The 17579-nt window shown below is 36.6% G+C and overlaps 1 protein-coding gene across 1 annotated transcript in view; it reads left to right on the top strand.

The window, feature by feature from the left end:
• hcn4 (hyperpolarization activated cyclic nucleotide-gated potassium channel 4) overlaps positions 1-17579 on the top strand; it is a 306960-nt gene that overhangs the window by 209781 nt on the left and 79600 nt on the right. The window contains exon 4 of the mRNA XM_062067018.1: positions 160-378. Coding sequence (XP_061923002.1) covers positions 160-378 — 219 coding nt within the window. The remainder of the gene's footprint in view (positions 1-159; positions 379-17579) is intronic.

The following is a 17579-nucleotide window of genomic DNA, read 5'->3' as shown; positions in this document are numbered from 1 at the left end:
AAAATTGTTCGCCGTGTTTGCATAGTGAGACGTCGCACCCTACCCATCTGCCATTGCCTTGTCTCCTAAGACAAGAGACTTTTCAACGTGCCACCTTCAAGAAGGGTGAACGGCGGCAATTACCGCCCGACTTCATCTGCCTCTGTCTTCCCTCCGCAGAACGACACGTGGGGACAGCAGTACTCTTACGCGCTCTTCAAAGCCATGAGCCACATGCTGTGCATCGGCTACGGCATGTACCCTCCGGTGGGCATGACCGACGTGTGGCTGACCATCCTCAGCATGATCGTGGGCGCCACCTGCTACGCCATGTTTGTAGGCCACGCCACCGCCCTCATCCAGTCGCTGGACTCCTCGCGGCGGCAGTACCAGGAGAAGGTCAGTATTTTATTTCTTTTGACTGACATTTTGTTGTTTATACAGTAATTGTGTGCATATATGCATTTCTTCAAAATGTATTGGAATTCATGCAAAATACGGCCCACAGGAAGTCCTAAGTTAAAAATAAATAAATAAATGAATAAATAAATAAAATAAAATAAAAAAATAAAAAATAAATATATATATATATATATATATATATATATATATATATATATATATATATATATATATATATATATATATATATATATATATATATATATATATATATATATATATACATATATATATATATATATATATATATATACATATATATATATATATATATATACATATATATATATATATATATATATATATATATATATATATATATATATATATATATATATATATATATATATATATATATATACACACATATATATATATATATATATATATATATATATATATATATATATATACACATATATATATATATATATATATATATATATATATATATATATATATGTATATATATATATATATATACATATATATATATATATATATATATATATATATATATATATATATATATACATATATATATACATATATACATATATATATATATATATATATATATATATATATATATATATATATATATATATATATATATATATATATATATATATATATATACACATTCCGAGCAGCTAGAAGACACCGAGATATATATATATATATATATATATATATATATATATATATATATATATATATATATATATATATATATATATATATATATATATATATATATATATATATATATATACATATATATATATATATATATATATATATATATATATATATATATATATATATATATATATATATATATATATACATACACTACCGTTCAAAAGTTTGGGGTCACATTGAAATGTCCTTATTTTTGAAGGAAAAGCACTGTACTTTTCAATGAAGATAACTTTAAACTAGTCTTAACTTTAAAGAAATACACTTTATACATTGCTAATGTGGTAAATGACTATTCTAGCTGCAAATGTCTGGTTTTTGGTGCAATATCTACATAGGTGTATAGAGGCCCATTTCCAGCAACTATCACTCCAGTGTTCTAATGGTACAATGTGTTTGCTCATTGGCTCAGAAGGCTAATTGATGATTAGAAAACCCTTGTGCAATCATGTTCACACATCTGAAAACAGTTTAGCTCGTTACAGAAGCTACAAAACTGACCTTCCTTTGAGCAGATTGAGTTTCTGGAGCATCACATTTGTGGGGTCAATTAAACGCTCAAAATGGCCAGAAAAAGAGAACTTTCATCTGAAACGCGACAGTCTTTTCTTGTTCTTAGAAATGAAGGCTGTCACCCAAACTTTTGAACGGTAGTGTGTATATATATATATATATATATATATATATATATATATATATATATATATATATATATATATATATATATATATATATACATAGTACAGGTCAAAAGTTTGGACACACCTCCTCATTCAATGGGTTTTCTTTATTTTCATGACTATTTACATTGCAGATTGTCACTGAATGCATCAAAACTATGAATGAACACATGTGGAGTTATGTACCTAACAAAAAAAGGTGAAATAACTGAAAACATGTTTTATATTCTAGTTTCTTCAAAATAGCCACCCTTTGCTCTGGTTACTGCTTTGCACACTCTTGGCATTCTCTCGATGAGCTTCAAGAGGTAGTCACCTGAAATGGTTTTCACTTCACAGGTGTCATAGTTGTGATGCCTACAGTGACAATCTACAATGTAAATAGTCATGAAAATAAAGAAAATACATTGAAATGAGAAGGTGTGTCCAAACTTTTGGCCTGTACTGTGTATATATATATATATATATCCGGTCGAACAGTTTTTCACGGGACACATTTCCGGCGGATGAGGAGATGCTGCTCCGTTGTTGATTTAAGTAAAGTCTGAATGTCATTAGAACAGTTAGCTCCATCATTTGACACTTCTTCCACTCCCGTCCTCGCATGCTACACCACTACATCAAAGATGACGGGGAGAATACGCTGCCGAAGGTGAGCCACGTAAATAAGACCGCTCACAAAACGGAAGCGACTGTCAGAAAGCGACTTCAAGATGATCTGTAAAACATAATCTATGCAACATTTTGACCAAAGAACCACTATTACATGTTATGTAGACCAGTGGTCCCCAACCTTTTTGTAGCTGCGGACCGGTCAGCGCTTGAAAATTGGGGGCGGGGGGTTATGGTATTTTATTTTATATGTGCTTACGGACTGTATCCCTGCAGACTGTATTGATCTATATTGATATATAATGTATATATTGTGTTTTTTATGTTGATTTAATAATTAAAAAAAATAAATAAATAAATTAAATTTTTTTTTACATTTCGTGTGTGGCCCGGTACCAATCGGTACCAATTTATTGTGCGGCCCGGTGGTTGGGGACCACTGATGTAGACCACAAGGAAGTGTTTTCAATTTAGAAAAAAAAATATATATGACTCGTTTAATGCGCCCTATAATCCAGCGCGCTTTATATATAAAAAAAGATACAAAATAGACCAATCATTGGCAGTGCGCCTTATAATCCGGTGCCCTATGGTCCGGAAAATACGGTATATTGGACATTTTACATGAAAGCCGATATATTCCTTTTTTTGTGTGTGAAATCAGACCCTTTTCAATATGGGAATGGGGACACCCCTACATTTCTACCATCTATTTGTGTGCAGCTGTTAGAAGAATTTGTTTACACAAACTAATGTAGTGATGTGAAAAAAATCGGACACCCAAATACTATAGACTACTTTTTATATGCGCATAAGAGGGGGGTGGCGAGAATCCTAAATTGCAAGATATGATGAATAAGTGGACCTGTTGAAGTCCACTTATGTGTGGAAGCAATCAAGTCAACGACAATCAAGGGCAATCAGGATGTAAGAGGCAACGTCGCTAGAAAGAAGCTCTACTTAGCAGCCGTTATCTTTTTATGTCGGGTGAGCCCATGCATAGAGGAACCCCTAGCCTCCCCACTTGAGGGGAAAGGAAAGCCCCGACAGCTGGCTTGCAAAGGCCTATGCTGGCATCCGCAGGCGTGGCCGCCCGTCACCTCCAAAGGCCCAGCGTGGGCGATAATGAGCCGAGCTGCCGGAGCGGCACATTGCTGAGCGTATGTGACATGATGGAGACAGGAGAGGAGTGACCTCCATGGAATGGAGAGAAGAGAGCATAAAAGAGGGGATGAGAACCAGTGAAAGAGCTTAGATGATGTAATGTGTGCCTTCTACGTGACTGTGAGATACTTCATAGTGGATGAATTAAAACAGCATTTAACACCACGGAACACCTTTGATGTTACAGCAGTGCATGACTCTTCTTCTTCTGTTGGTTCGTGGGCAGGATATTAAAAACTACCAACAAATAATTTACATAAGGTGCTGAGGAATTCTGGTGCAAGTACAGAAAGAAGAATTCAAGTCGCTAAAAAATAGTTTATTCCGAACACCTTACATCATATTTAATTGAGGAATTATTGCATGGATTCGGTTTAAACCATCTTTTTAAAACACTTAATTATGTTTATGACATATTAAAGATAGGATTAACATATCTAAAACATATCTAGAAAAAAATAAAAAATAAATATATATATATATATACACTACCGTTCAAAAGTTTGGGGTCACATTGAAATGTCCTTATTTTTGAAGGAAAAGCACTGTACTTTTCAATGAAGATAACTTTAAACTAGTCTTAACTTTAAAGAAATACACTTTATACATTGCTAATGTGTTAAATGACTATTCTAGCTGCAAATGTCTGGTTTTTGGTGCAATATCTACATAGGTGTATAGAAGCCCATTTCCAGCAACTATCACTCCAGTGTTCTAGTGGTACAGTGTGTTTGCTCATTGGCTCAGAAGGCTAATTGATGATTAGAAAACCCTTGTGCAATCATGTTCACACATCTGAAAACAGTTTAGCTCGTTACAGAAGCTACACAACTGACCTTCCTTTGAGCAGATTGAGTTTATGGAGCATCACATTTGTGGGGTCAATTAAACACTCAAAATTGCCAAAAAAAGAACTTTCATCTGAAACTCGACAGTCTATTCTTGTTCTTAGAAATGAAGGCTATTCCACAAAATTGTTTGGGTGACCCCAAACTTTTGAACGGTAGTGTGTATATATATATATATATATATATATATATATATATATATATATATATATATATATATATATATATATATATATATATATATATATATATATATATATATATATATATATATATTTTTATATATATATATATATATATATATATATATATATATATATATATATATATATATATATATATATTTTTTTTTTTTTTTTTTTTTTTTTTTTTTTTTTTACAATAAGTGCCAACAAGTTCAATATAAAGTGTTCAAAATATTAACTTTAGTCATTAAGATTGATTATTAATCTGTCCAATTCTCCTCAGAGTGTAAAGTGGAGATTAGTTCATACACATAGGATTAGGATCAGTGGACAATATGACAATATGAATAACATCATTTTTATTATGATTATGATATTATTATTGCATCTCATGGGAGTTAAAGGGGATCACATTTTTTTTTTAATGCAATTTTGCCTATCGTTCACAATGATTATGAGAAACAAGAAGACAAAATATTTTTTTTCATAACTTGTAAAAAACGTCTAGCTAATAGATGCAATAACTTATACGTCTAAATCCTGATAAAAATGCATTCAAAAACCGCCAACAATACTTCATTCACGTTCCGTAACCTGTATAATAACCAACCTTGTAACTGTAAGAGCGATTACTGAGGAACTATTTTTTTCAGCGGAGTAACACATCGGCATTCTATGATATTAACTGTAAAAGCTAGCTACGGCAAGACAAGAGATAAGATAGCTTCTACGTCAGCACCTGATGCATGTTTGAGTTTGTAACGCACAACAAATTGCGATAAGTTAAAGTTAAAGTTAAAGTACCAATGATTGTCACACACACACTAGGTCTAATTTGTCCTCTGCATTTGACCCATCCCCTTGTTCACCCCCTGGGAGGTGAGGGGAGCAGTGAGCAGCAGCGGTGCCGTGCCCGGGAATCATTTATGGTGATTTAACCCCCAATTCCAACCCTTGATGCTGAGTGCCAAGCAGGGAGGTAATGGGTCCCATTTTTATAGTCTTTGGTATGAATCGGCCGGGGTTTGAACTCACAACCTACCGATCTCGGGGCGGACACTCTAACCACTAGGCCACTGAGTAGTATGTACTGACTGTAATAACACGCATGACAGGCTGCGTGTGTCATAATCGATACTATAGTGACTACGTTTACACTGCAGGCCAAAGTGGCCCAAATCTTTGGAGCGTTTAGACTGGCAAAAAAAAAAAAATCTGATCTATGTAACTTGAGGGCAAAAAAAATCAGATTTGATGTGCAGTGTAAACGGGGCCAGTGACTCACTCAATGGACAGTTGTGCGCTTGGTCCAGCTGGCCGGGGACGTTTTTCCAGTTTATTTTGGGTCAAGCATGCCATTTATGCCGAAATAGCTCAGCTCCAAGTTCCACATGTACAGCGTCAAAGCTGTACGCTGACCTCACTCTCTCGGCTTCCGTCTTCTTCAATGTTTCACCCTTCCTTTGTGCTCGCCTCTCGAAGCAGAAGTTCATCCTCCGTATATTCAGCTTCAAAAAGATAAGGTTATGAATCCTCATTTGTCCAAAAATAGTCATCTTCCTTGTCTGTTACCAAGTCTGCCATGACACTCGGGTTTATTTCCGGAAGTAGAAACACACGTTTGTTGCTGAAAGTCAGAAGTGAACAGCTATGGAAACTGAAATAAATGCGCTAAGGCAACCATTAAAATTATAAAAATAAGGTAAATATTGTACATATTACAGATTTTTATGGACATGTCTGTTACTACATCATATATTTATTTGCAGTGTGTATATAAAATGTTGATGGAGGGTTTTTGAATTTTTTTAGAGGGCTTTGAAGGCTGCAACTGTGACATTTTTCAAGCGTTTTATCATCTTTAAAATCCTTAAAAATATATATTTTTTAAATGTGTTCTTGTCTTTCATAATGATTTTAAACAACAGGCAAAATTCCAATCCCCCGTTAAGTCCTTTTGTCTCTAAAAACTAGCGACACCTCTGTTTCTAACTTTAATCGTGGGTCTTTGAATGCACCACAGTTATGGGCGATGAGATGCAAAAGTGAAACTTGTACGTAAATGTCTCCTGTGCTGCCGCAGATAGATGTATTATATTTGTACCTCTCTTATCACTTCATACTTGTTCCAAAATCTCGGTGCTGTGTGTGAATGCTTCAGGGTGAGCTTTGATGACGTTATGATGTCTGTGTTCAGTGAGGTATTCGAAATTAGGTTTGCCGCTATACAGGCGGAACGAACCATTTAGTATTTTTGATAAGTGATATTTTTTGTAATATGTACAGTTTTGTTTTCCCTTTAGCCAACAAATATACACATACAATCTCTATGGTTACCTATTCACTTTCGTAAGCAGGTCAACCAGGCTTTGGTCTGTTTTATTGAACAGAATGCATTATGTCTCAGCATCCATCCATCCATTTTCTACATTAAGTGGGATAAACCCTTCCTTAAGGTGCTTGAGGAATCTCAACACGATAGTACGGCGTCGTAACTAGGCAATGGACGCGGAGTATTCTCATTTTCCAGAGAGATTTCAGGAGGACAGGTGGTAGTTTTGAGATGCCCCGAGGGCTGCATAAGGAGGTCACATGTTGTTGTTATGTTGACAAGGCCATCTTGGAGGTGAATATGCCTGCAAGAGGCACAAACACAACACAAACTGTAGAGCATGTTTAAAGCGCACTGTGGCTCTCTATTACATCAGCTGGGCTGTGGGAAAACATCAATCTGATGCCTTTAAGCAGTTGTACAAACACATGCCAAAATGCTGCAATAATGAAGATGTTATTTTTCAATGACTAGTGCTTACTTAACGATGAGCGTGTTTATTTGACATTAAAATTGCATCAACCGCAGCACTACAGCATCCAACAAAACATTGTTCAAATAAAATAAAACAACAGTCTTAAACATCATGGATGCTTTCACTCCTGTAATTTGCATGTTATATGGCGGCCACTTTTCCATAACAGGGCATGAGCCCTTATAAATGTGTCCCGTCAAAGGCTGTTAATGCATGTTAATGAACTCACAAAGTCAGGCGCAGAGAAGCTCCTAATTCCACACAACACCACATAAATGCATCATTAACACCATATCAGAGGGAGACGGCCGGCTTAAGGTGTAGACGCCTTTAACGACCTCGGCGCAAGCAAGGTGATGAACTTATAGTAGCAAGTCGTGATGATGTGACGGTTTTTATTGGCGCCATCAAACTAAACACGTGTTAAAACTGCAAGGGCTCCGACGTTCAGCCAAGGTCAAACATATAAAAAAAGAGTTAACATCCGCAGGATTTCAGGATTCGTGGCCAATTTGTTCGGAGTTCCAAGCAAATCTCCCCGAAGAAGTATTAAAAGTATAGAAATGTTCTGTTCCAGTGTCAGACTGTCACTTTCATGAAATTCTTATTAATGATGCTGATGGTTTTAAGTAATGTTTGAATATTGTTAACTGTCATACAAGTGTTAAAGCAACTGAGGTGTCCACATGATGTAACGTTTGCTGCGTAAGTGTAAAAAGAAGTGAGCCACGCTTAGCAGCATTTGTCGCAAAAGTCTGCATTGAATTGACGATGTCTACCAAATTCCAATTCAATTCCATTAATTTGAATTAGATTTGAATTGAGGTTGAAATAGATGGTAATAGTGGTGTTATTATAACTTATTTTTAGTTTTGCATTGTTTTACTTAACTTTTTTTGTTCAACATAGTTTCCTGATGGAAGATTGAAATTAAAGAAAGTAGAGTAGAAATTGGAATTGATAATTTTGGTGTAATCAAGAAACATGCTTCACAATATATATTCCATATGTGACTGTTGTACATATTTTTACTGTAAACCTCATGAACACATTATATTTTAAATACAGAAAATGTTTTTTTTTAATCGAGAATTAGGGGACAAGCGGTAGAAAATGGCTATATGTTATACAACGATTGATCTAATTTGAGGTATTATGACTTCTTAATTATGGTGGAATAGTTTTTAATTTCCCAATTGATCCCAGAGCAGTATTTAAATTCAAATTGATGTTTTAGTTTCATGTTCAAAGGCACAAACTTTGTTAAACATGTAGAACAGTTCTTTTTGTTTCTTTGTCAATGAGGAAATTCTCTGAATTGTACATAACTTAATTCCCCTTCCTGTAATTCCAATTTAATTCAAATTCCAATTCTTTTAAAATTCAAAATTATGCACAAGCCTGCTTAGTAGTATTAATTATGTACCGTATTTTCCGGACTATAAATGGCATTTAAAATCTTTTTTTTTCTCAAAACTCAACAGTGTGCCTTATAACCCGGTGCACCTAATGTACGGAATAATTCTGGTTTTGCTGACCGACCTCGAAGCAATTTTATTTGGTACATGGTTTAATGAGAAGTGTGACCAGTAGATGGCAGTCAAACATAAGAGATACGTGTAGACTGCAATATGATGGCAATATGACTCAACACCAACATTTTATATATTCCATTTATAAATATAAAACATTACACAGGGTTCTCAAAAATCTATCAAAATGTTTTAGTACGACTTTGGTAAGCTATGAAACTGCACCGTTTGATGGATTGTACTGTGCTTCAACATCAGGTATTATTATGGTGTGTGTGTGTAAGGTAAGACATATTATCTGGCGTTTTGTTTCGCAATATTATGCAAAAGCAACTTTTTTTACTTTCTGGTACCTGCTGATCTGTATTTGGGATCTGCATAAATCCTGAAAAATTGCGCGTCCGGCTTTGTAGTCCGTGACGATATCGTAGTCTCTATCTTCTTGTTATGGGAAATTCATCCTCCGCGGTTGCCATTTTTAATATAAAGTAGTGTAAAGTTATTACTTATATCTGTCAGTAAACTCGCCATAAAAACGCTAAAACATACCGGTGTAGTGAGTAAACATTATTCACCCAAGGAACTTTAGTTATTAGAGTTCCGTTCGGACGGTTTTTCACGGGACACATTTCCGGCCTGGTTGTTGTTTCCGGATGAGGAGATGCTGCTCCGTTTTTGATTTAAGTAAAGTCTGAATGTCATTCAAACAGTTAGTGCCATCTTTTGACACTGCTTCCACCCCCGTCCTTGCACGCTACACCGCTACAACAAAGATGACGGGGATAAGACGCTGTCGAAGGTGAGCCACGTAAATAAGACCGCCCACAAAACGGCGCATCCGGAAGCAACTGTCCGAAAGCGGCTTGAAGATGATCTGTAAAACATAATCTACGCAACATTTTGACCAAAGAACCACCATTACATGTTATGTAGACCACAAGGAAGTGTTTTTCATGTACAAAAAAATAAAATAATAATATGACTCCTTAAATGTGCCCTATAATCCAGTCCACTTTATATATGACAAAAGATCAAAAATAGACCATTCATCGGCAGTGCGCCTTATAATCCGGTGCGCCCTATGGTACGGAAAATACGGTATATTGAATCGCTTTTTTTTCTAATAAGCGTAGCCAAAAAGCACAAGAAAAAGCCAAAAAAAAAGTATGAACAATAAATTATATCATATTCGCTAGAGATGACCGATAATATCGGCCTGCCGATATTATCGGCCGATAAATGCTTTAAAATGTAATATCGGAAATTATTACTATCGTTTTTTTTATTATCGGTATCGGGTTTTTTTTGGTTTTTTTTATTAAATCAACATAAAAAACACAAGATACACTTACAAATAGTGCACCAACCCAAATAACCTCCCTCCCCCATTTACACTCATTCTCACTCATTCAAACAAAAGGGTTGTTTCTTTCTGTTATTAATATTTCTGGTTCCTACATTATATATCAATATATATCAATACAGTCTGCAAGGGATACAGTCCGTAAGCACACATGATTGTGCGTGCTGCTGGTCCACTAATAGTACTAACCTTTAACAGTTAATTTTACTCATTTTCATTAATTACTAGTTTCTATGTAACTGTTTTTATATTGTTTTACTTTCTTTTTTATTCAAGAAAATGTTTTTAATTTATTCATCTTATTTTATAATTTTTTTTAAAAAGGACCTTATCTTCACCATACCTGGTTGTCCAAATTAGGCATAATAATGTGTTAATTCCACAACTGTATATATCGGTATCGGTTGATATCGGTATCGGTAATTAAGATTTGGACAATATCGGAATATCGGATATCAGCAAAAAGCCATTATCAGACATCCCTAATATTCGCTGAACTAAAGTCAATCAATCAATCAATCAATGTTTATTTATATAGCCCTAAATCACAAGTGTCTCAAAGGGCTGTACAAGCAACAACGACATCCTCGGTACCTCCTGATGTTTATTTACTTTGGTTTGAGTTTGGAATTTGTGTGCAGAAAACCATAGGAGCACATTTGGAGGTCTTGCTGTAATGTTCTCACCCCTTTAGCATTATATATGGACTTTTTTGTACTTACAAAATACCCTTTTGTTTTGGGTCTATTGCAGCTAAAAATACATGGAATATCCTCAGCAATCTCTTTTACTTTCAGTATTAATGGTGAAGTCAGTGTCTAAACATATAATTGAAATCATATTCAAAGTGAAGGCATTGTGTGTTGTCCTGTGTTCTCACGTGGTCCCTTGGCTGAGAGGTTAGAGAGACCGGTAATTGGAAGATTGCCGGTTCGATACTGAAGCCCCGAGTCGGACTTGATGCTGCATCATCACTGTGAATTTCCCTACCGTGGGAATGTGAGGGATTATCTTCCTTTGCTGTCTTTTCATTTGGATTACTTGCTGACTCGCGGCATTCTTAGTGGCGCTTGTTGCAGACACTTTCATTTTGTCTGGCTTTTTTTCCTCTGTTGCAGCACTTTTACATGCCACCTGTAAGGTTAGAACCTTAGTCTGACCCAAGGCGCCAGTTGTCTTGATTTGTTTGGCTTTTAAAACAATTATCCCCAGAGGGCGTAATGGGAACAGAAATACAATGAATTAAAACTATTTCCTCTGGGGATAAATAAAGTTTGTCTAATTGTTTCCCACATAACATTGTTGTTTATACAGGAAATCTGTCATGCATAGCTCGTTTCAAAATGCACTTTAACATCATATACAGTGCTGTCAAATGATTGTTTTTAATCAAACAATTAATCACATTTTGAATTTGTATTAATCATAATTAATCACAGGTTAGTCGCTTCCACCGGAAGCTAGCTCAGCTGTTCTGGCGATGAAATGCTCACCATTTCCACTTTGATAGGCCGATGACGAGGGGTACCACTGGCTTATACGGCGTCAAATAGGTCCTACTAATTGTGAGTTCAAATACTTTATTGTTTAACTTTTAATATGTTTTTTGCGATTTTAATTTTGACAGTACCACATAACATATGTTCTATTTGCTGTTGCATTTTAATTTATTTTTAAATGCGCCAGAAAATAACCCGTTTTGTATAATTTTGATGTGGTTCAATGCGCAGTAGTGCGTAAATGTGTTCCTGTATAGTATTATTTCTCCAGCAATGGTCATGTGGTGACATCAATTATGGTATTTTGAAAGGTAATCTTTGAAGTCGGACATCACCGAAGGCCTAGGTGGGAAACGCACGGCCCGCTACTGATACTAGTATACTTATAGTCGCGGCGGAGAGTGGGTAATTGCCGCAAAAATGTTTTGTTCTTTTCTATTAATGCACAAATGTTAAAACATTTTCATATTTAATGTTGACAATGTGCACTTGTTGGAAAAAAAGAATGAAGGTTATGGCAAGCTGAAAATGGTTGTTTATTGTAACTGTTTTTTTTCCTAAAATACGCATTGAGGCTATAATGTGTGTTTTACACAATTACTTGATTAATCGAACAAACTAATCGATAGAATACTCGATTACTAAAATAACCAATAGCTGCCGCCCTAAAATAAACTAAAATAAGATTGTAATTATTTGTAGTATATATTCAAGGCCTACTGAAAGACACTACTACCGACCACGCAGTCTGATAGTTTATATATCAATGATGAAATCTTAACATTGCAACACATGCCAATACGGCCGAGTTAACTTATAAAGTGCAATTTTAAATTTCCAGCTAAACTTCCGGTTGAAAACGTCTATGTATGATGACGTATGCACGTGACGTCACTAGTTAAACGGAATTGAAACCATTGAATCCAATACAAGAAAGCTCTGTTTTCATCTCAAAATTCCACAGTATTCTGGACATCTGTGTTGGTGAATCTTTTGCAATTTGTTTAATGAACAATGAAGACTGCAAAGAAGAAAGTTGTAGGTGGGATCGGTGTATTAGCGGCTGGCTGTAGCAACACAACCAGGAGGACTTTGACTTGGATAGCAGACGCGCTAGCCGACGCTAGCCGACGCTAGCCGACGCTAGCCGACGCTAGCCGCCGACCGCACGGATGATCGGCTGAAGTCCTTCGTCCTTCCATCGATCGCTGGAATGCAGGTGAGCACGGGTGTTGATGAGCAGATGAGGGCTGGCTGGCGTAGGTGGAGGGCTAATGTTTTTATCATAGCTCTGTGAGGTCCCGTTGCTAAGTTAGCTTCAATGGCGTCGTTAGCAACAGGATTGTTAAGCTTCGCCAAGCTGGAAAGCATTAACCGTGTATTTACATGTCCAGGGTTTAATAGTATTGTTGATTTTCTGTCTATCCTTCCAGTCAGGGGTTTATTTATTTTGTTTATATCTGCATTTGAGCCCGATGCTATCACGTTAGCTCCGTAGCTAAAGTGCTTCGCCGATGTATTGTCGTGGAGATAAAAGTCACTGTGAATGTCCATTTCGCGTTCTCGACTCTCATTTTCAAGAGGATATAGTATCCGAGGTGGGTTAAAATACAAATCCGTGATCCACAATAGAAAAAGGAGAGAGTGTGGAATCCAATGAGACCGTGTACCTAAGTTACGGTCAGAGCGAAAACAGATACGTCCTGCACTGCACTCTAGTCCTTCACTCTCACGTTCCTCATCCACAAATCTTTCATCCTCGCTCAAATTAATGGGGTAATCGTCGCTTTCTCGGTCCGAATCTCTCTCACTGCCTTGTAAACAATGGGAAAATGTGAGCAGCCCTTCCTCCTGTGACGTCACGCTACGTCCGGTATAGGCAAGACTTTTTTTTATCAGCGACCAAAAGTTGCAAACTTTATCGGCGTTGTTCGCTACTAAATCCTTTCAGCAAAAATATGGCAATATCGCGAAATGATCAAGTATGACACATAGAATGGATCTGCTATCCCCGTTTATCCCCGTTTTCAGTAGGCCTTTAAATAAATGGATGTATTTTCTACGCGGATTGGCTGGAAAAGATCATAAAACCCTTACTTACAGAAAAGAGCTATACACATGAGCTAATGCGCGATGTCTGAATTTGACGTCTAAATACTAAAAAAAGCTGCAAGTATAAAGGAGCCGTCATTACAGAATCCTTGGGAAAATTATAGTAAAGTGATGTTGAATTACCTCATTGATTAATCTGTTCCAGGGTCAAACTGTGGCTGAAAACCATTGTTAACTAAAAAAAAACAACCCTCATAACCAGAAAAAAAAATAGCAAGTCCTTTTCAAATTAAACCTCAGGTACCGTACTTAAATTATAGTGAATGTTAATTGCCTCCTGTTGGGATTCATGTGGTTTTATCATCGTTTGACCTCTGTGAATGATTCACAACTAAATAGAAAAACACAGAACGTCACATTCTTCTCTTCGCAAGGTATGTAAAGGTTAGGCTTAAATTCAGATGAGAAACCATTATTCTGAAGGAATCTTTACACATGGGAAAGAGCAGAAGAGGAGTAAGTGAGTGAGTGTAGGGAAAAAAAAACTCTGCTCTCAAAGATGGTGAAAATTATCATCAGAAAGCCGGGGTATAATCTTTCCTGAATAGAATTCTATTACAATATGGCACCATGAGATAAATGCTCGGGCTGTCAGAAGCTAGCAAGCCGGCTTAAATGAGCTCTTAAATAGGAATCAGGGAGCCTGTTAACTGTTACACAAAGTAGAGAGCCCGGCAATCACGCTAAATACTAAAAGGTTGAAGTGTGGCCCCCACCGAGATGAAAAATAGCTTTATTAGCTTCATTTTCGCGAAGCTAAAAATATACACAGCTTGCCAATCCTACCGCCGTTTGTAAACAGACAAAGCTTTTTGTGACACAGTTAAAGGTAAGTTTAAGTCCTGAAAATGTGCGACTATCTTATACAGTCTTTTTTATTTTTTGGGTTGTTTAGATGAGGAACATAAAACATCATATTGCCTGAAATCTTTGAAAGTATTTTCCCATTGGAAATGAAGGTAAAAGAAATAATCTGTTCCAGAGTCAAACTGGAACTACGGGATATTTTTAAGAAACATTTCACTCATGTCGCCGTTTATGTCGGCAGCTCAAAATTTAACAAAAGTCTTAAGAACTAAAACACAACTAAATTTTTTTAAATCTTTGAAATTGAATAAATGAATAATAATCATGAATGAAAATAAAACAGTTAATTATTTGAGGTCTCGTGAGGTACGCTAATCTTCTAACAATGTTTTTAAGTCACATTTTAGCAGTCTTGAAGGTCATACAAGTGTAAAAAGAAGCTAAGAGTGATCGCTCTAAAGCAGGGGTGTCAAACGTAAGGTTTTATCCGGCCCGCGAGATGAGTTTGGTAAGTATAAAAATGAGCCGACATTTTGGAATGAAAGAAACTGCTGTTCTAAATGTGTCCACTAGATGTCGCAATAGCAATTATTTGTATCTTTGTAGATGAAGCTACATGTGTAAAAAAACAACAACCACAGAGCACCAGTCTTGGAAAATGAGCAAACTACATAAATAACATCCTGTAATTTGATTTTGATATTTTTTTTATCTTGATAGATTGAAAATAACACCAATGATGAAATTGGTGTTGACTGATGGACATTATCACATAATTTATTCATAAAGTATAAATAACAACAAATACAGCTAGAATATTATTAACCGCAACATGTAAGTGTAAAAAAACAACAACAACATTATGATTTGAACATTTTCAGAATGTGCTTGTTCTATTTTTTATACAAAGAAAACAATCTGAAGTTGTCTTTATTTTTAAGTTATCGTGCCGTGATTTTACCAGACCGGCCCACCTGGGAGTAGATTTTTCTCCATGTGGCCCCCCCATCTAAAATGAGTTTGACACCCCTGCTCTAAAGACAGAGGAAAGCCAGACAGAGGTGGTTACTGTGCGTTCAAGACCCCTGAACAGAGTAGGACGCCCTAACGCCCACCAGAAATATTATATAATGGTAGATGCTAGTTTGTTACGCACTTTTCATTTAAGTAACTTTTATAAAGTGCTACAGTACAAACCAATATTCAAAACAATAACAGCTTAGCCACTGAAATAGATGCAAATATAAGACTAAAACACTATCAGTAAAACATAAGAAACACAAAATATGCACAAATAGTGTGTTTATTTTCCATCCATCCATCCATTTTCTACCGCTTGTCTCTTTTGGGGTCGCGGGGGGTGCTGGAGCCTATCTCAGCTCCATTAGGGTGGAAGGAGGGGTACACCCTGGACAAGTCGCCACCTCATCACACATTTTCGTTGGTTTTAAAGGCCTACTGAAATTAGATTTTCTTATTTAAACGAGGATAGCAGGTCCATTCTATGTGTCAGACTTGATCATTTCGCGATATTGCCATATTTTTGCTGAAAGGATTTAGTAGAGAACATTGACGATAAAGTTCGCAACTTTTGGTCGCTGATAAAAAAAGCCTTGCCTGTACCGGAAGTAGCGTGACGTCACAGGTTGTGGAGCTCCTCATGTCTGCACATTGTTTACAATCATGGCCACCAGCAGCGAGAGCGATTCGGACCGAGAAAGCGACGATTACCCCATTAATTTGAGCGAGGATGAAAGATTTATGGATGAGGAAAGTGAGAGTGAAGGATTAGAGGGCAGTGGAAGCGATTCAGATAGGGAAGATGCTGTGAGAGGCGGGTGGGACCTGATATTCAGCTGGGAATTACTAAAACAGTAAATAGACACAAGACATATATATACTCTATTAGCCACAACACAACCAGGCTTATATTTAATATGCCACAAATTATTCCCGCATAACAAACATCTCCCCCCTCCCGTCCATATAACCCGCCAATGCAACTCAAACACCCGCACAACACACTCAATCCCACAGCCCAAAGTACCGTTCACCTCCGCAAAGTTCTTACAGCACATATATTTCCCCAAAGTTACGTACGTGACATGCACATAGCGGCACGCACGTACGGGCAAGCGATCAAATGTTTGGAAGCCGCAGCTGCGTACTCACGGTAGCGCGTATTCAACTCAAAGTCCTCCTGGTAAGAGTCTCTGTTGTCCCAGTTCTCCACAAGCATGCATATCCAACTCAAAGTCCTCCTGGTAAGAGTCTCTGTTGTCCCAGTTCTCCACAGGCCAATGGTAAAGCTTGACTGTTATATTTCGGGAATGTAAACAATGAAACACCGGCTACGACGTGGCCGCTACGTGTTTGTGTTGCTGCAGCCGGCCGCTACTACACCGCTTCCCACCTACAGCTTTCTTCTTTGCTGTCTTCATTGTTCATTAAACAAGTTGCAAAAGATTCACCAACACAGATGTCCAGAATACTGTGGAATTTTGCGATGAAAACAGACGACTTAATAGCTGGCCACAATGGTGTCCCAAAATGTCCGCTACAATCTGTGACGTCACGCGCAAACGTCATCATACCGAGACGTTTTCAGCAGGATATTTCGCGGGAAATTTAAAATTGCACTTTACTAATCTAACCCGGCCGTATTGTCATGTGTTGCAATGTTAAGATTTCATCATTGATATATAAACTATCAGACTGCGTGGTCGGTAGTAGTGGGTTTCAGTAGGCCTTTACAAATAATAATAATTTGGTAAAAAGATGTCAATGTGTGTGTCAGTACTTTTTGAGCACATTCAATAATATCACG

This window comes from Entelurus aequoreus, linkage group LG02, assembly GCF_033978785.1.
Source record: "Entelurus aequoreus isolate RoL-2023_Sb linkage group LG02, RoL_Eaeq_v1.1, whole genome shotgun sequence".
In the NCBI taxonomy this organism is placed as follows: Eukaryota; Metazoa; Chordata; class Actinopteri; order Syngnathiformes; family Syngnathidae; genus Entelurus; species Entelurus aequoreus.
Note: the sequence above shows the minus strand (reverse complement) of the source record. Positions and strands in the feature narration are given on the sequence as shown.